The sequence below is a fragment of the Podospora pseudopauciseta genome, chromosome 6 (assembly GCF_035222475.1).
Source record: "Podospora pseudopauciseta strain CBS 411.78 chromosome 6, whole genome shotgun sequence".
NCBI lineage: Eukaryota > Fungi > Ascomycota > Sordariomycetes > Sordariales > Podosporaceae > Podospora > Podospora pseudopauciseta.
The window spans coordinates 1,587,489-1,605,754 of record NC_085895.1 but is presented as its reverse complement, the minus strand read 5'-3'; the positions used below and the strand labels follow the sequence as shown (position 1 = coordinate 1,605,754).

Here is an 18,266-nt window from a genome sequence, read left to right as displayed (position 1 = left end):
GCGTGCCCCGCTGCCACCGATAAGCGCTCCGATAAGTGTCAAGCATGACCCCCGCTCACCCCACTCATTGCAACAAACACCAGCAAGGTTCTCATTCAAGCCCACGATGGCGTCATGTTTGTGAGGGCAGCACACTTATACAAACTCATCACATCTCATATCAAACTTATGAAATAGAAATTTTATGATGCCCTCTACTCATCCAACCATCCCAAATACACTTTTCATCCCTCCAGACCAAAATCCAGCCATGAGCGATCAAATAGACGAGGAAGACCTCACCCGGTCGAGTTTGTGTTGTCAGCCATTGGCTTCACTGACAAGGCCGGTGGATGTTCACCAGATTACAAAGTAAGTCACAGCTTATATTTTATTTCTTGTCTTCTCAAATCCTCAGCACTAATAATTTCATCTCACAACAAGCCGCGACCCCCTCGCCAGAGCCTTCTTCCATCCCCCCTTATTTGGCCCCCTAATTTTCAACAACGAATCCTCCGACTGCCGTGACCACTGCGCCAACGAGCGCACCTTTCTCTCTTACCTCCGGTTATCGATCTACATGGCCATTGTCTCCGTCGCGATAGTCCTGTCCTTTCATTTGCGGAAAACAGCGACAGAGACCGAGTTGAGGATGGCGTATCCCTTGGGGGCGGTTTTCTGGGCGTTGAGTGTTAGCTGTCTTGGGGTGGGCTTGGCGAATTATATCAGTGAGTAATGTAGAATGGGAAGGGGAGGGGAGGGGAATTATTGCTGATGAGGTGGTAGAAACGGTGAATAAGTACAGCAGGAGGGCGGCGATTGTGCAGACGGGGTGGAAGACGCAGACTGTAAGTACTGGGACAGGGGAACAAAAAAGAGGAATATGTACTGATGGGATAATAGGTGATGGCTTGCATAGCGCTGTGTATCGTCGGCGCGTGCGTGTCGTTGTTGGTGATAAATAAGTTGAATGAGGGGGCTGACGAGTGAGTAATGCTGGAAGATGAGAAAGCAATTTACGAGGACGGTTGCCACTCTATGCATTAATGAACATCATGATCCGTACATCTCAAAAATGCAAGGTAGAATGTGATTAACCAAGCTCAGATGCTCAGACAATAACGGAGAGATACCTGAACTATGAGATACAAGTACCCAGACCACATTAATGTCCCTCTTCCATATGAAACCTTCAAACTCCCCCCATAACCTACATCACGTCCTCACTCCCCCCTCAAACAAAACAAACCCCCCACCCCCAACCTCTCCCCCACCTCCGCCCCCTCCCACCCCTCACACCTCTCCCCAACCGCCTTCCTAAACTCCTCAACATACCCCTCCGCCCCCTCATCCAACCCCTCCAAACCCGTTTCCTTGCCCTCCCAACTCACAATTGGCATCTCATCAAACCCCAACAACCGCACCGTCTCCAACAGCGGCCCAGACGTGAGCCTGACTTCCTCTCCTCTCCCATCATCTACCTCCAGCTCCTTCTCGTACTCCTCCGGCCCCTTAAACAACTCATTATGCGTCGTAGCCAAGTATTTAGCAGTAGCCTCACTAGGATACAGCGCGAAATACCCCTTTGCTCTTGAAAGCCTGAGGGCGTGTTCCAGCCAGGAGGGATACCTCTTGCTAACGGCCTTGGTGGTGAAAAATGTTGAGAGGGACGAGGTAGAGTGTTGATGTTCGATAGTGTTCGATACAAGAGAGTGGAGTTCTGTCCACTTAGTGCCGAGGTAGAGCATGGCGTTGCTGTTGGGGGACTGCCACAGGAAAGGAGCTGAGCTAGACGTTTGAGAGGATAGTGATGGCTTTTTGGAGTCTTTGGCCTGTTTCATGGGTTTGGGAGCAGGTGGGCTGAATGACTTTGAGTTGTCTGCTAGCGTTGTGGGGGGCAGGTCGAGGCTGATACCGAGCAGGCGGGAATCCCAGCTTTGGAGGAGGGAATTGGATGAGTAGAGATATTCCAGCAGAGTGAATTTCAAGTCTGGTGGATGTTAGTTACCGGGCCAGTTGAGCTGGTTGTGAAAAGGCTTACAGTGAAAGAATCCAGGCGATAGCTGGACTTGGGGTGATAGTACCAGCACGTGAGAGTATCGCGGACTGACCGGCCAGAAGGACTCGAGAAGACGGACCGAACTTTCTTCTTCGGTCAACCTAGCCCGAGGTATGCGATGTCTGAGTGTAAGTTGCCGCACATTGGCAAGGCTGTGTGTGCGGCTTGGTGGCCAACTAAAGTCCCTCAAGAATTCTGTCGTAGCCCGATCAATGTCATGAGGAAGTTCGATGGTGAGGTGAGGCGTTGGGCCCGCTGAGAAATCAGCTGCTGATAATGATTGAAGCAATCGAATCAGGCTACCAGAGCCTACAGGTGGCGCATGGATCAGTATATCGACGCTGATCCTATTCCAAGCCGCCACCGACGAGCTATCGAGTTTCGTCATCCAAGATAACTGTGAGTGAGCATTCTTGGGCAGCTCAATAATGGGCACTCCAGAGACGTCTGCTTGTTTGCGGATGCCATCGAGAAAATAGTGCTCTTCCACACCAGAAGCATCAAGAAACAGAACTTGAGGATGCATATACTTGTAAATGTGGTCTATCAGCGTGTGAGAGGTGTGTTATCAAACTGTCATGGAAAGGAAGCTCACATAATCCACGTGTAGCACATGTTTCGAGGCGGCTCAATGTCGAGGTTGAGGCATAATCAGGCCTCGCATCTATGGTGGTTCACGGATTAGCATTGATATAGGCATCGGCACATGATCTGTCCTCTTACCGTGAAAGATGATCTGGCAGGACTCGTCGATGCCGTTAACAGCTTGAAGTTCATCCAAATCAATCTCACTACCACCCATCAACGCAAAGTGCACATAGCTTCGAAGCTCAGTCCCCATCTTGCATGCCATTGGGAGCAAGACTGAGGCGCTCTTCAAGCTAGCAGCGGCAAACAGCACATTCTTATTCACCGCGCTGTAGCCGCTGGTACTGCTCTCAATGGCTTGTAATGTCGCAGCCAGCTTCCTGAAGTAAATAGGGCCATCATATGTTCTGGCGTTGGTAGCAGTGTCAGTTACGACAGGGGGTACCACGACAGCAGCAGGCTGTTCACTCGGGATGTCCTTCACCACGGGCTTCTCCGGTATGCGCTCAGGTGGTGGGGGCTTCATCTTTGGCATCGGGCCTGGCTGTTTTCCCGGCTTGCGATCTGAATATCTCGGATGCCTGTAGTCTCTGCGTACTTGATCATCCATTGGCGGTAGATTCTTGATGAACAAATAGACGAAGAATCCCACAGCCAAAGCAATCACGAGCCGCTTGATCGTCTTGCGCGGGGGCGTTCTGGGTGCTGAAGCTGGTACCCATGGTGCGCGAGTGGGAAGCGTCTTCCCCCGCTTGAGATCATCGTCCTTCTTAACCATTGCGTCGTCGTTGTTGGTGAAAAGTCCCATCTTGCACTCAGCGATTGATGCCAGCTGAGTGCATTCCCATTCATCAACCACGATATAAAGTAATAGCTCAGTGTCTCAGACGATGAGAGATTGGCTGGTGTGCGCGGAACCGCATCTCATTCAATCAATATTAGTCGCCAGTCTGGTTGACTTCCTTGATGTCTCGGGAGCTTGATGCTAGGACCCCGAACTCGGCAATGATAGTGGATGGAGGTCGATGGTGGTTAGATTGGCGCGTCTGGGTTAAACGTGGCTCGCTAAAGCCAAGACAGCTCGGCTCCACTTACAGGGCTGCCATGTTCCGCATCAACGAACCCTTGGAGCTGTTTAGCAGCCGAAGTACTTTTGTTTGCGACCTGTGTTCTCATCTACCTGAGTGGGAAGGGAATGAAGTGTAACAATGTGAGACATTGGCTAGCTTAACACCTTAACATGAGCCAGTATGAATATTCTGAACATCAAGTCTAAGCATGGAACCTTTGTCATTTGAGAAATTCAACATGTCTGGTGTCACACAAGGTACTTCGTGCCCGACCCTGGATCTCCGCATCTCCTGGACCAGGGTTCAGGATGGCGGGGGACGAGTGTGGGGTTGAAGGGCTTTTCTCAGCTTTTTTTCCACAATTGTTGTTGCGACAACCATCTAGATTTTATTTACTTTCTGCCTTGAGCAAACCTGGGAAATCTTCGTGGGACCGTATTTCCAGATATTTCTCTCATAAACGCCGCGTCATAACCATCAGACATTTTCCAGATACAAAAATGGGCAAAGCAAGAAAGAACAGAGTGCGTGCCAGCCGCGCAGACCCCATCGCAAGGACTTCAAAACCACCATCTGATCCAGAGCTTGCAAAGCTCCGTGAGAGCAAAATTCTCCCCATTCTCAAGGATCTCAAGAACCCCGAAGCCAAATCAAGAACACAGGCTGCCGGCGCCATCGCCAACATCGTTCAAGATGCCAAAACCAGAAAGCTGCTTCTCAGGGAGCAGGTTGTTCACATTGTTCTCACCGAGACACTCACAGACAACAGCATCGACAGCCGAGCTGCTGGCTGGGAGATTCTCAAGGTTCTCGCTGAGGAAGAGGAGGCCGATTTCTGTGTACACCTATACAGACTCGACATTCTGACTGCCATCGAGCATGCTGCCAAGGCTGTATGTGACCTACAACTCTTATGAACTTGCCAGAGCTAACCAGGTCATAGATTCTTGACACACTCACATCAACTGAGCCTGTCTTCTCCAAGCTCACCAAGGCTCAGCAGCGTATTGTATGGGAGATCTCAAGCTCCCTTCTTGCTCTCCTCAATCTTCTCGGCATGGCCCGCGAGGAGATCACCACCGCTATCGTGGCTAACCAAACCATCGTCAGATTCCTCTTCCGTCTGGCTGCCTCAGAGTCCACGCCGCAAGAGATCTACGAGGAGACCCTCTCCTGCCTGACGACACTTTCAGAAGACAACCTCGAGCTGGGCCAAACCATGACGAACGACCAGGAAACTAGATGCTACGACGTCCTTCTCAAACTTGCCTCTGGCTCCGGTCCTCGATCGGTGATGGCGTGCGGTGTTCTTCACAATGTTTTCTCGTCATTACAATGGCTCGACCACAGCCCCGGGAAGGACGGCGCTTGCGATGCAGTTCTTATTGGAACCCTCACTCGTGCATTGGAACATGTACCTTCGGCGAGCGCCGTGGCTAATGGGAACGCCAACCAGGGAGCTGTTGTCCAATTAGCTTTGGAGATTTTGGCTTCTATCGGTGCCGATTTGCAGGAGACTCTTGAGAAGGGCAACCGTTCTCAACCAAAGGAGGAGGAATGGAACGGACTTGAGGACAAGCCTGAGGGTGACGACGCGATGGATGTGGACGGAGCTTCTAATGCCGGGGACGGTGATGACGAAGACAAGGAGGACGATGAGGAGGATGACGACATGGATGAAGACGAGGAGGATGACGATGACGATATTGCCGATCTGGAAGCCGATATGGAAAAGGTAACAGGAGCCGACGACCCATTTGACTCTGGAGATCTGGACGACCTTCCCACGCTCGGCGCCTTCATTCAACAAGCTATCCCGCAATTGGTTCGTCTATCCAATATTCAGATCGATGGCGAAGAGAACCTCGCCATCCAGTCAAACGCCCTGACGGCCCTCAACAATATTGCCTGGACCGTCTCATGCATCGACTTCTCTGAGAGCGAAAACTCTAACATCTATGATGCGTGGTATCCAGCCGCCAAAAAGATTTGGGTCAAGGCCATCACTCCCATCGTCGAGGCTGACAATGCTGATCTCGACCTCGCCACCCAAATAGCCAGTCTTGCCTGGGCTATTGCCCGCAGCTTGGGTGCAAATGTACCGTTGACTCCAGGCCAACATCGCAAGTTCATTGCGCTCTACCAGGCCGCGAAGAACCAGCCAAAACCAGAAGAAGGAAAGGAGGTTGACCCCCTCCAGGGTCTGGGCGTCAAGTGCGTTGGTATCCTTGGCTCTTTAGCCAGGGACACAGCTCCTATTGATCTCAACCGCGAGATTGGCGTCTTTTTGATCACTCTCCTCCAGAGCTGTGAGCAGGACAAGACCATCCCACCGGCTGATGTTGTAGAGGCTGTCAACCAGATTTTTGACATTTATGGTGATGAGGCCATGGAATATGATAAGGAAGTGTTCTGGAAGGAGGGCTTCCGTAAGCATCTGGAGGACTTTTTGCCCAAGTTGAGAGCGTTGGCGAAGGGAATTGATAAGAGGGCACAGGGGGAGTTGAGGGATAAGGCGGATGAGGCGGTGTTGAATTTGGTGAGGTTTTTGAAGTATAAGAAGACTCATGCGCCCAAGGAGGGGAAGCAGAAGAATGAGGAGAGGGTGTTGAATGAGAAGGCTATGGCTATGAGGTAGGAGATTTGGGGTGGGATACATGATCTGAAATGGATTTTTATAAAGGGTTCATGGTCAAGCCTGCGTAATGTTGTCCATATTGTACTCTTGAGGGATCGCTATCCCCATGAACGAAGGCTGCTTGTATTTCAACTACGATGGCTCATTTTCTAATAGGTGAAGTCGCATTTTCCAAGATGCGTTTTGTCGTCTTGATTACGAACCACGCGGATCTCACCTTGAAAGGGATGGCTTGTGGACAGAACATCCAACCAAGACCCATACAAAAAAGGCAGTTGGTATCACGGATCTTGGGAATCTTACCTTGAGACCTGAAAGAAACGTCAATAAAGAGAAACGGTTCACAGCATGGAGCTTGATGTGTGTGTACAGACCATTTTCAGGAGAGAATAAACCACCACCCAAGGAGGCTGGGGCAAGATGACTTCCACGCTAACGTGTAGAGTATGCTGGCAACTGATGATATGGTCAGGGGTCAAACAACGTCCTCTCTACCTCTCCTTCACCCAGAAATGTAACTCACGACATGAATGCCCTTCCATAAGCTCAAACCCCTGCTGCTTCGTTCGAGATGATGCCCTGTTATGCTTATCCCATCCCGTCAGTTCGTTCTATTCCATCTCATCTGAAGTCTTGCGTATCTCATCTGTGCTGCTAACCCCCCCATCAGCTCACCCAATCGGCTTCAACTTCTTCTTCTTCTTCTCCGGCTCCCCATTCTTCCCCTTCTGAAACTGCCTCCAGCTATCAATCCTCTGATCCCTCGTCTTCTCCCAATCCTCCTCATGCTGCCTCTTCTTCTTCCTCTGCTCCAACTCCTCCTCCTGCTTCCTCTGCTCCCTACCCTCCTCCTGCAACTGCGCCTTCATCTGCCGCCTCCTCCTTTGCTCATTCTCCACCAGCACAAATACCGTCTTTTCATCCCACTTCTTCTCAAACTCTGGGGTTTTGAGCTCTTCGGAGTCAACAGTGAGCTTCATCTCCCGCATCAAGAGCATGCGAGCGTCGGCGATGGCCTCGTCGAGTCGGGCGCGGTGCTTCTCGTCCATGAGCTCGGTCTGCGCTTTTTTCAAACGGTCGAAGGCGTCGGGGGCAAGGGGGTTTTTGGTCTTGTCTGGATGGATGAGGAGGGATTTCTTGCGATAGAGGTTTTTGATGTCGGATTCGGGGGCGCCGGGTTTTAGGCCGAGGACGGCGTAGGCGTTCAGGCGGAAGGCTTTGAGGATGCGGTCGATTTCGGCGTCCTGGGGGAGAAGGGGTGTTAGTACCATTGTTGGGAGAATGGGGATTGGAGAAGGGAGGGATGGGATGGTGATGAGGGCGGGTGATGTTTGCGATCGCATACCTTGTCCCACTCCTTGGCTTCCGACTCGAGGACTTCAAGCGCATCGCGGGTGTCAACTGGGGCGGGATCGGCTGGTGTCGCCGCGCTTTCTGTTGGTTTTGGGGTTGACATCTTGGGTGGTTGTGGGAGGGATTAATTTGTTTCACGCGGGTGGTTGTTGAGGGAAAGGTGGAAGTTCGAATTCAGCTGCACGAGGATGGGAGAAAAGTGTGGAAGGAGGAAGCAGCAGGTGCGACACCTCGCTCATACAGGGTTCGTTTGATGCAGGTCGCAATGCGCCAATGTTGACGAGCGATTGATAACCGATAAGGACCGATAAGGAATCGGCCCCACTAAAATTTCGCTGAGCAGCCGCAGTAACAGCAGGCTCAGTGATGCCGAAAATTTACAACAGCTCTCTAGCAACACCATCCACCACTTTGAGCTCTATTTTCACTGCTGTCAGCGCCGAATATCAAATTACCAGTTCCCTTTTTCAACTCCGACCACCCTACGTTCAATTAGTGCAGCATAATACCATTCGCCTACGATGAAGAGACGCGCTGCGTCCCCGACTCCGTCGGAGCACGAGGTCGATATTGCGGGGTCCCTGTTTGCCGACGAGAGTGATGGCGATTTTGAGGTTGTCAAGAATGGTGCTGAGGCGGATTTCGATCTTGATTTCGGAGATCTCTTAACAGCAGGCGATGGCGATTCGAATGCCGAGGACGATGAAGACTTCATTGCTACCGCTCAGCGCAAGTCCAACAGGAAAAGCTCGAATGTGCAGGGCAAGTCGGTAAAGAAGGGTGGTGGTTTCCAGGCCATGGGTACGTATTCCTTGGCAAATCAAACGTTCCACGGTGATCGGGGGCTAACATGTGGTTCTCAAAGGCCTCAATGCGAATTTATTACGAGCCATCACAAAGAAGGGCTTTTCTGTCCCGACTCCAATTCAGAGGAAGACAATCCCTCTGGTCCTGGAAAGAAGAGATGTTGTGGGTATGGCGCGCACAGGTTCAGGAAAGACAGCCGCCTTCGTCATCCCCATGATCGAGCGTTTGAAGGGACACAGCCCCAAGGTCGGCGCCAGAGCCTTGATTCTCTCCCCGTCTCGTGAACTGGCGCTACAGACATTGAAGGTTGTGAAGGAACTCGGTCGCGGCACAGATCTGAAGACGATTCTCCTCGTTGGTGGTGACAGCCTGGAGGAGCAGTTCGCCCAGATGGCCACGAACCCCGATATCGTCATTGCTACCCCTGGTCGTTTCCTGCATTTGAAGGTTGAAATGAACCTCAACCTCTCCTCGATCAAATACGTGGTCTTCGACGAAGCCGATCGCCTGTTCGAAATGGGTTTTGCCGAGCAGCTAACCGAGATTCTTCACGCGCTGCCATCATCAAGACAGACTCTGCTATTTTCGGCTACTCTGCCATCCTCCTTGGTTGAGTTTGCCAGAGCTGGTTTACAGGAGCCGAGCTTGGTGAGATTGGACGCTGAGACCAAGGTGTCTCCCGATATGGAGAGTGCCTTCTTTTCTGTCAAGGGTGGTGAGAAGGAGGGCGCTCTGTTGCATATTCTTCACGATATTATCAAGATGCCAATGGGAACGCCAGAAGGAGCACCAAAAGACGAGGCTGATCCAAATAACTCTCGGGGGAAGCGCAAGCGTGTCAGCGACAGACTCAGTTTCAAGGAGAAGCCGACAGCACACTCTACAATCATCTTCACGGCTACCAAGCATCACGTCGAGTACATTGCACATCTCCTTCGTCATGCCGGCTTCGCTGTTTCCTACATTTACGGTTCTTTGGATCAAACCGCTAGGAAGATCCAAGTTGATGACTTTAGACGAGGAAGAACGAATATTCTGGTAGTCACAGACGTTGCGGCTCGTGGTATCGATATTCCAGTTCTCGCCAATGTCATCAACTACGACTTTCCTCCACAGCCCAAGGTTTTCGTCCATCGTGTCGGTCGTACGGCTCGTGCTGGCCAGCGCGGTTGGGCTTATGCTCTTGTACGGGAGTCTGATCTGCCCTATCTCATCGATCTTCAGCTCTTCCTCGGACGGAGGCTGGTTATGGGTAAAGATGGACAAGACCCCTCATTTGCTCAGGATGTTGTGCTCGGTGCGTTGAAGAGATTGGAGCTCGAGAACCAGACTGAGTGGGTCAACAAGGTTCTGAACGAAGAGGGCGACATCAGTGCGCTCAGGGGTGTTACGCTCAAGGCTGAGAAGCTCTATATGAGGACCAGAAACTCGGCTTCCAGCTCCAGTGCCAAGAGAGCTCGCGAGATCATCAACTCAAAGGGTTGGACACAACTTCATCCCTTGTTTGGCGTGGAGGCGATCAATGCCGAGGAAGCTCGTGACAATCTCCTCTCCAAGATCAGCTTGTTCAAGCCTCAGGAGACAGTCTTCGAAATTGGGCCCCAAGGAAAGTCCCACAGAAACAGAGCGGCGGAGGTGATGCGCAGCTTCAGAACCAAGGTCGCGCCACGGAGGATCACGAAGGGAGAAAACGATTCTGATGTTGACATGTCAGATGGCGAGGGACCCAAGGCTGACAGCGAATTTGACTCGGATTCTGACGATGAACCCCCAAAGCAGGAGGATGTGTCGGAGTCGGAGCAAGAAGAGGACGACTCGGACTCTGAAATGGAAGTCACGGTTACTTCGTCCAAGTCAAGCAAGAAGCAAAAGGGTGGTGACCCTATAGCGTCATTCCAAGACCCCGAGATTTTTATGTCCTACACGCCACGCACGACTTCGGCGGCAGAAGAAAAGGCCTATGGCGTCCACTCCGGTGGTGTCAACTCGTCTCATTTCGTCACCGCCGCCCGCGACGCTGCCATGGACCTCACCAACGACGACGGCGCCAAGGCCTTCGGCTTGCCTACCCGCTCCAAACTCCGCTGGGATAAGCGCCACAGCAAATACGTCGCCCGTGCCAACGATGACGACGGCTCCAAGGGCGTCAAGATGATCCGTGGTGAGTCCGGTGTCAAGATCGCGGCGTCCTTCCAATCCGGCAGATTCGACAAGTGGAAGAAGTCCAACCGTATTGGTCGCCTGCCTGGTGTTGGCGAATTGGAAAAGCCTGGCCTGGCCAGGCTTGCCAACGGTCCTGGCCACCAGGAAGGTGGCACCAGGTATAAGCACAGGCAAGAAAAGGCCCCCAAGGAAGCTGACAAATTCCGTGATGATTATCATGTGAGGAAGAAGCGGGTGGCCGAAGCCAAGGAAAAGAGGATTGGCAAGTTCAAGGATGGGGAAGGCTCGAAGCGGGAGTTGAAGAACGCTACGGACATCAGGAAGGCACGTGTCATCGCTGAAAAGAAGAGGGAAAAGAATGCTAGGCCCAGCAAGCGTCCTAGGAGGTAAAGATTACGGTGTAGATAGGGGGGGTGATAGTGTTTCTGGCAGGAAGAATAATATGTTATGTTAGCTTGCATTGAAAACTGTGTGTTTTTGTCTGGTGTGGACGGTTGAGTTATGAGCATGTGTGTCTTTCTCAGGCAGGGAGAAGGCTTTTATGTGGCGTGATACTTGAAATCAAGGCCTCAGAAGATGGTGACTACGGCTTCAGAGATAGTTTATAGGTGTCAAAAGATAATTCATATGCCTCAAACGGTAGTATATATGTATTGAAAGATACGTGATAGGCATCAAAAAATCGTCTGTATGGTCTAAAAGATAGTCACTTGGTACCAAAGGATAAGTCACCAGGTGTTAAAAGATAGTTGCTAGGTATTGAAAGATAGCTACTGGGTATTAAAAGATAGCTACTTGGTATTAAAAGATAGCTGAGAAGCCTTTCGAAATAGCCATGAGGAGTGTTTCTTATCTTTTAAGCCTTAAAAGAAGATTAGTAGGTGTGAAAGGATGGTGGGGATGTCCTCTGTAAGAGGATCAATGTATCTCGATGGGCTCTTGTAGTCTTTGGTCTCTTTCAGTGCTGTGTATCAGAGTTACGTACTTTAAAATTGCTGACACTAAAAACTTTGAAGGCTGGGACCAATAACTTTAAGGCCGGGGTTGAAGAGTTCAAAGGCTGGGATTAAATACTCCAAGAGCTGTAATTGAGAGGCTTTGGGCCTGGATCGATAGCAAGATATAAATAGTTAAAAACTGATAAAATAAAAATTCCACGGCCAAGGTATAACTCTGTATAAGCCTTGGTGAGCGGCCATCAAGTGTTCAGGTTGAAGACTTTACTCTTTGCATGCTTTGATTGGAGTAGAAAACTTCCATATAATCCCGTCTGTTATAACTGCTGTGTGTTTATTATACAGCTCGAATACGCATTACTTTATAGCGCGTAGCCCGGAAAATAATACCGACTAGACAGGTAGATGTAAGAAAATAATAAGGTGGTGTCGTGAGAAGTGAAGATAGAAAGTTTGTAAACGTAAAAACAGTGTGACATGTTATGTCCTGGAAACGATTTAAAGACCGATAGTCAAAGGAAATTTAAAAAAGAAATATAAGAAAGGATCCTGCCCAGAAGATAGAAAAGGTATAGAGGTCATGACCTCGACTTTTGTGTGAAGGGGTGTCCGTCTCTTCAGCTCGATTCGGGGCATGAACACTGCTGACTATGCTGCTGCCCCTGATGGGGCGCAAAGTTGGAAAGCAAGGTTGCCATCACACTTGTGTACGCAAACAACAACAGGAACTTGGTGTCAGTTTTGAGTCCGCCCCTGCCACCACCAAAGTAAAATGACCCGACACAGAACAAAAGGCTGAAGGTGATTGTAACGAGGACAATCTCCGCCTTCTTCATCGTTACCAAGTACATCATGGTGAGCGGCAAGACGAAGAACACCCCGGCCATGACAACAACGAGGAGGTGGGAGAGAACGTGAAGAGTAGTATAGCTAAGAATAATGGAGACCGGGCCTGGAGAACAGTCTTTCGTGGACCGGAGACGGGTGGCGTAGGACTGGAGGGAAGAAATATCATGTCAGTGCCCAGTTAAGAGATCAAGTATGCAAACATAGCAGCAGACCGAGTATTTACCCTGAACCGAATCCGTAACATCACGGAAGTCTTGACAACTGAATGCACAAACTCATCAATCATGCTTGGCCGTGGGCCTAAGGCCCTGTAGTTCTCGGCAAAGAGTTCGCGGTCCGATGAATCTGAGCCTACCACATTGGAAGACCACAGCCTGTATTCAGACACCATGCTGCCATTCGGGGTATGTTGATGCATGATGACATTGGCTGAATTGAACAATGTTACTGAGGTTATGACGGAGATCTCCGATTAGCGTTTGACACTCAACTTCGGTAAGGGAAGGGTTTCAGGAGAGATTGAAAGCCTTACAGAATTCCTTGAGCTCATTGGTAAGTCTGATGGCCAGTTCCTCTTTTTTCTTTCCATACTCGTTGTCAGGCCGATGTTCCTTGTAGTCATGACAGCCTTGGGCATGGTTTTCTCGCTCTAGGGATTTGAGGTCTCGAAAGGTCCCGAGAACCTTTGCGGCCCAGTAATCCAGAGCCAGAGAGAACTGTGCCTGGAGGGCTTGGGAAAAGCACCACTCTTGACATAACTCTTTATAAAGAGCACACTTAACACGTCCCAATGCTTTATCTACAGACATGTTAAGAAATTAGCCCAGTCAATCGAAAGAAATATAGGAGGCAGTAGGTTTACACACCCTTGTTCTCTTCCCCTTCTGGGCAGGAAACTCCTGCGCCTTGCAGAGTTGGGCAGGTACTGGCAAGACTGCCAGCTCCTGAAATCAAGCATTAGTAGGTGTGGTGGAAGGACTTGGCAAGATACTGGTGAACTCACGCGTCCCAGCTGCTGGTACTTCTCCTCTCTCTGAGAGATTGAGGTTATCAAGCTCTGTCAGCCCCATTACAACTTCGATGTACTCGGATTCCGCAAAGCTGAAGTAAGATCAGGCTGGATGTCAGAAGAAGAGAAGAAGTGGGGAGATCAAAAGATGAAACAAGACTGAAAATAGGATTCTTCTGGGCTCATATGCTCCATCCCTCAGGTTTCTCATACAGAGCCTCGTCTGCCCAAATGTGGCCTGAAGAGTGCCTAGCTTTGCACATTATGCCCAACGCAGCATAGCAGAATCGCTTCATCCCATATTCGACGGGCGCAATGATGTATAGAACGTGCATCATGCACGGCTTATGTTATAGCCACAGATGAACATTTAAGGGGACAAGGTTGTGGAAGAGACCGAAATGTCATGAACAAGATCGTTCACAGCAAACTTTGACTCCATGAATAAATTCAACGCTCTTACCACCTGTTCTAAACCACTTGTTCTAAATACCGGAGGAGAACACATTTGGCAGTACTCCCTTTTCCCTTGGCACAATATGGCATGTATTTGGCAGAGTTGGAGTAGATTCATTAGGCTGTGAAGGAGGAGGGTGGTGAGCGGCAAGGCTGAGCACTTCAGCGAATCGCATCTAGACAGGCGAGAGGGGTTGCATGCAGGAAAGGATTATTGTCGTTTCGCCAAGTAATCAAAGTCCCATATATTGTTCCCAAGCCTCTCCCTTGACTTTTACACCAGTGTCATGTTTCCTCTTACCTATTATCTCGCGTTCATCTGTTCCCATCCATTCACCCATCGATTGCTCACCCAATCTATCCTTTAAACCTGAGAGCACAATGCTAATCTTCGTGCCACAGCACGGCAAGCTATTCCGATTATCAACACCACGGATGAATCAAGATAAAGTTTCGTGACAAAGATTGTCACAAGGAGTGATGATCAAGTATGCCAATGAGGATTGGAGATGAGGATTGGTGATGAGAATGGACGACGAGGATGGGCGATGAGGAATAACGGCGACAAGTCCAACAACCAGACACCCGGAACGGAAATAGCCTGGCGACCTAGAATGCCTGTAAATGATAACAGCTGGGCGGTTCACCCTGTTGGGGTAATGCTTCATTGCGGCCAGGGATAGACCGTTGGCGGTCCATGTGAGCATCCTGCTGTCGGTGGTGTTAGCGCTGACATGAAACTAGGAAAGACTTCAACAACCGGGCTCACATACCAAGGTCAACGCCTCACAATACGATCCGATGGCCACCTTCTGGGTTTTTAGGTGTCGCGGGGGCTGGAGTAATGACGACGACATGTACCGGCTGAGCCATTCTGGATGCCGCCAAATATGGCAGTGCTGAATCTACGGCGGCGGGAAGGGGGTTACGAAGTTCGAGGGTAGCGAATTCCGTACCGAAACCAAGTTGCAGAGTGCGCGAGAGGGTGGATGTTGAAGGCACTGACGAACTCCAAATCTGCAACGCAAGGACGAGAAGGGAATGCCAGAACTGTGGACAGTATGACAGAGATGGTCGATGAAAATTGACCCCTGTCACGCAACTACCTAAATATTGTTAAGGAAACAAGAGAAGAGCGGTGCTGCTGCGGAAGCAGATGGGCTAAGCCAAGGACCCACCTTTGTTGGTATTAAGACTTCATCGAAGTTGCACATCGGTCGAAAACATGGAATGACTTCGGTCCCACTGCTGACAAGACGAGTGACAGCCCAACACCCGGCGGCAGATAGGAGCGTTCGGCAACACAACGGCCTCTGAGGTGGGGCCGCTCCCCAGACCAAGTGACCCAGAGCCGGTCTGGTTTCTCTTGCACTGGTAATGGACATGGGTGCTCTTCAAGAGAGGGGCACTAGACCTGTTGCTGCCCGGCAGCGATCTTAACCCAGCTGGAGCATTTTGAAAATGAAAATTCACTCAGCTTTTATTAGCAAAGGTACTTCGAGATGCACGTTCAAAGCTATCTGCGGAGGGTAGCTCCAGGTAGATGTGACCTTGATTTCCCCAGATTCTGATGACGTCGCCAAAAATCGGCACAGGGTGCTGTTGTGGAGGGATGGGGAAAACAGCGAAAGTGTTCTGGGTGAAACATTAACCCGAGTCCCATCCTCCTCGTCCGTCGACAGTCCGCCGGACCGGTGTCGATTGAGCGGTGAAGAATGTTGTGATGGCTCCATGGGGGGCCGGTAGCAGGTTATGTGACAAAAGTCTACGGCAAACAGCAATGGGTAGGAGAAATATATTTTATTAGATTGATCCTCCGGAGGAGGGGAAAGGCAGGCCGGTCAAGAAACATATCGAATTTTTGACCAGTGAGCGCCCACCGCGGATCTCGCCCGTTATATGGCGCGGCACCTCTGCTCGACCACACACGAACATTCGGTGTGGCTCAAGCCAAAAACGTGGAGCTGGAGGGAACCTTTAGGTAGACCACCACAGCGGGGCCCATCTGAGCCACTGCATAGTGCCATCTGCCAGATGCGCGGGCCTGGGCAGTCTATCGAATCCCTTCTTCAACGAACGTCTTCATTGCCCAGAAATTCCATCAAGCCAGTTATAGATTGGTTGACCGAGCATCTCCATACTATCGAGGTTGCAACAAAGCCCATGATATAGACGACACCGGCCCAAAAAGACGACGGGGTGGTGCTTCGGTATGGGAGAAGTCCCGTTGATCGGTGCATACCTGCCGGCGTGTGGGTGGGTAGCTTTGAGCAGTGATAGGTAGGTTCTTGGATCGGCTGCTTCTGGGTGTGGGATTCAGGGGTGAGGTGGGTGTGTATTTGATGTGATTCATTGCTTGGCAAGGCCTTCAGGAGCCGGTTCTTCGGTTCTGCGCGCAATCGTCAGGCAGTGACTTGTCTCGATTGGGTGGGAGGCTCTGCGCTCTTAGGTGGCCCTTCTTCCCGGTACCTAAAATAAGCCCAGTCATTCTTCCACGATATCCGATGACTTGCCCGACATGACAATGGTGCCGTTGGAAGCCACGAAAGGTTTTAGAGGGCTAGGATTCAACCGAATCGCTACTCCTCTGATTCTGGTAATTTGGAATGCCGAGCAACCAGCCGATTCGTACCCGACATTCACCAACTACCATGCAGCACTTGCACTACCACACAACAGTTTCACACCGAGACCTCGGTTCCCACTTGCAGCCACCGAGTAGGAAAAACAGAGCAGTAAAAAAAAAAGGGGGGGGGGTTAAGAGGCCGCGAAAGGGCTGATGGACAACGGCAAGAAAATCAAATGATTACCAAGTCGAGCATAGGACTGGAACCCCCGCTATGTAAACCCTTCCCCTGGGATGTGAAAACAGAATACCTGAGACATACCCGCCGATAGCAATAATACTGAATAGTGAGCTGACACGTCGGCGTGGGCGAAATATGCAAATTATTGAGAATTATACACACAGTATCCCACATTCCCTCGATGATATGAAACTGACGAATGCATAAATCCGATATATGTCCTGCGGACTGAGTGCTTGATGTCAACACCCATGCAGCCGACACGAAGAAGTCATATTGTCTGGGGAGGACCTGGGCATGTCATTAGCTAAGGACTGTGTGGTAGAAACAACGCAGGTGCAATAGTATATTCCGCCTCAAGCAGGTATCCATTGAGCTACCATAATTCTGAAGTGTAAAGATGCGGTCTCGATTATATGTGCCTTCGATTAGCGGTTAGTCGGTTTAACTTCCGGCGCCACTGTTTGCCTTCATGTTATTTGACCTACCAGCCTCAACAGAAGGTCACACAAAAGCATGATATCCAGCTTGAATATAGACGCTTGTGCAGCGACGAGGTTATTGAGGAGTGACGTCGTTTTAAGCTTCAGGTGCCCTGGTCCCATCACAGAATGTAACCGAAGGACTCCACCCGGCAATGCGGAGACCTATCCGTCTTGGACATGGGACAGGGAGGATGAACGACAAGGAAAGGACAAGATACATACAAGGATTGACAGCGAGGGGCTTCAAGCATTCACTCGGATATATAAGGCCATAGCAGAGGGTGCTCTCGGTGGGTATCCGTGATGCTCAGTTGCTGAAATGTATGTATCCGTTTGGTTCCGTCCGTCGGGGGAGAGAACAGCGGTATATTGCCCCTTTAGTTTGAGATATGAAGTTGAAATCATCGTATGACGATCACACAACGCCATGCAAAATCCACGTGCCTGCCCACCACACGTGAAACATTCCAGCATTCCAACCCCGTTAGTTTGCCCTATATTAAGCAACACGAATGCACGTTTAGACCTGGGTTGCACATGCTTTTTCCGAGTCGGTGGTACGCGTCCTTATCTCAGTCAAATCGAATGATCATCCCACCTTGCTGAGGCTTCGGCAACCATCCTCACGGCAACATATATCTGGTTTGGTGCGTGTACGGTTCCTTCATTGTGTTACTTCCGGAAGGTAAGCCGCTACATCCGTGCCAAACTGTACCATGTACCGTCAATCAATAGAGCCATGACAATACTCGCCCTCACCTAGGTACCTACTTACCCTCACCACAACATGATTAACACAGAGAGTAGTTTGACCTATCTTATTGCCCTAATTGAAAGGCTTTCAAAAACAGTTTTCAGACTTTTTATAAGACGCAGCTTTTGGATGATTGGGGGAGGGTGCCAAGAAGAATGGGTTGACGGTAGATGCTACCACGAGTGCACGAATCAATAATATATGGATGTCTTCGGAGATATCGCTCGTTATACATTCCATGGATCCATACGTTGCCAAGTCTTCACGGTGAATTCTTTTCACAAGGTGGTCAA

The 18,266-nt window shown here is 50.3% G+C and overlaps 6 protein-coding genes across 6 annotated transcripts; 3 read left to right on the top strand and 3 right to left on the bottom strand.

The window, feature by feature from the left end:
• Positions 1-91: 91 nt before the first annotated feature.
• Positions 92-1,146, top strand: QC763_603050 (uncharacterized protein). The gene is made up of 4 exons (XM_062914145.1): positions 92-351; positions 424-707; positions 766-827; positions 883-1,146. Exons 1-4 carry the CDS (start codon positions 185-187, stop codon positions 967-969), a joined length of 600 nt encoding a protein of 199 aa, XP_062762773.1. The 5' UTR covers positions 92-184; the 3' UTR covers positions 970-1,146.
• Positions 1,147-1,202: 56 nt separating this feature from the next.
• QC763_603060 (uncharacterized protein) lies at positions 1,203-3,903 on the bottom strand (the record flags this gene model as incomplete). Its single annotated transcript, XM_062914146.1, has 4 exons — positions 2,762-3,903; positions 2,634-2,702; positions 2,021-2,581; positions 1,203-1,969 (listed from the first exon to the last, which is right to left on the bottom strand). The coding sequence occupies exons 1-4, from the start codon at positions 3,432-3,434 to the stop codon at positions 1,203-1,205; spliced, it is 2,070 nt and encodes a 689-aa protein (XP_062762772.1). The 5' UTR covers positions 3,435-3,903.
• Positions 3,904-4,004: 101 nt separating this feature from the next.
• Positions 4,005-6,594, top strand: QC763_603070 (uncharacterized protein; the record flags this gene model as incomplete). The annotated part of the gene is made up of 2 exons (XM_062914147.1): positions 4,005-4,589; positions 4,640-6,594. 2 exons carry the CDS (start codon positions 4,005-4,007, stop codon positions 6,332-6,334), a joined length of 2,280 nt encoding a protein of 759 aa, XP_062762771.1. The 3' UTR covers positions 6,335-6,594.
• Positions 6,388-7,943, bottom strand: spf31 (DnaJ subfamily C member 8). Its single transcript, XM_062914148.1, has 2 exons — positions 7,680-7,943; positions 6,388-7,578 (listed from the first exon to the last, which is right to left on the bottom strand). Exons 1-2 carry the CDS (start codon positions 7,788-7,790, stop codon positions 7,006-7,008), a joined length of 684 nt encoding a protein of 227 aa, XP_062762770.1. The 5' UTR covers positions 7,791-7,943; the 3' UTR covers positions 6,388-7,005.
• Positions 7,944-8,042: 99 nt separating this feature from the next.
• DBP10 (ATP-dependent RNA helicase dbp10) lies at positions 8,043-11,091 on the top strand. The gene is made up of 2 exons (XM_062914149.1): positions 8,043-8,488; positions 8,553-11,091. Exons 1-2 carry the CDS (start codon positions 8,209-8,211, stop codon positions 11,045-11,047), a joined length of 2,775 nt encoding a protein of 924 aa, XP_062762769.1. The 5' UTR covers positions 8,043-8,208; the 3' UTR covers positions 11,048-11,091.
• An 801-nt stretch (positions 11,092-11,892) lies between these two features.
• QC763_603093 (uncharacterized protein) lies at positions 11,893-13,700 on the bottom strand. Its single transcript, XM_062914150.1, has 5 exons — positions 13,466-13,700; positions 13,329-13,406; positions 12,995-13,261; positions 12,686-12,909; positions 11,893-12,608 (listed from the first exon to the last, which is right to left on the bottom strand). The coding sequence occupies exons 1-5, from the start codon at positions 13,530-13,532 to the stop codon at positions 12,231-12,233; spliced, it is 1,014 nt and encodes a 337-aa protein (XP_062762768.1). The 5' UTR covers positions 13,533-13,700; the 3' UTR covers positions 11,893-12,230.
• Positions 13,701-18,266: the final 4,566 nt, after the last annotated feature.

Bases quoted from the DNA above. Each gene is read 5' to 3' on its own strand.
- QC763_603050 (XM_062914145.1), top strand. From the start codon at position 185: ATGATGCCCTCTACTCATCCAACCATCCCAAATACACTTTTCATCCCT. The intron at 708-765 runs GTGAGTAATGTA...ATGAGGTGGTAG, and splicing joins GGGCTTGGCGAATTATATCA to AAACGGTGAATAAGTACAGC. The intron at 828-882 runs GTAAGTACTGGG...ATGGGATAATAG, and splicing joins CGGGGTGGAAGACGCAGACT to GTGATGGCTTGCATAGCGCT.
- spf31 (XM_062914148.1), bottom strand. From the start codon at position 7,790: ATGTCAACCCCAAAACCAACAGAAAGCGCGGCGACACCAGCCGATCCC. The intron at 7,579-7,679 runs GTATGCGATCGC...CTTCTCCCCCAG, and splicing joins AAGCCAAGGAGTGGGACAAG to GACGCCGAAATCGACCGCAT.
- DBP10 (XM_062914149.1), top strand. From the start codon at position 8,209: ATGAAGAGACGCGCTGCGTCCCCGACTCCGTCGGAGCACGAGGTCGAT. The intron at 8,489-8,552 runs GTACGTATTCCT...TGGTTCTCAAAG, and splicing joins TGGTGGTTTCCAGGCCATGG to GCCTCAATGCGAATTTATTA.
- QC763_603093 (XM_062914150.1), bottom strand. From the start codon at position 13,532: ATGGGGCTGACAGAGCTTGATAACCTCAATCTCTCAGAGAGAGGAGAA. The intron at 12,910-12,994 runs GTAAGGCTTTCA...TCATAACCTCAG, and splicing joins CAATGAGCTCAAGGAATTCT to TAACATTGTTCAATTCAGCC. The intron at 12,609-12,685 runs GTAAATACTCGG...TCTTCCCTCCAG, and splicing joins TGTTACGGATTCGGTTCAGG to TCCTACGCCACCCGTCTCCG.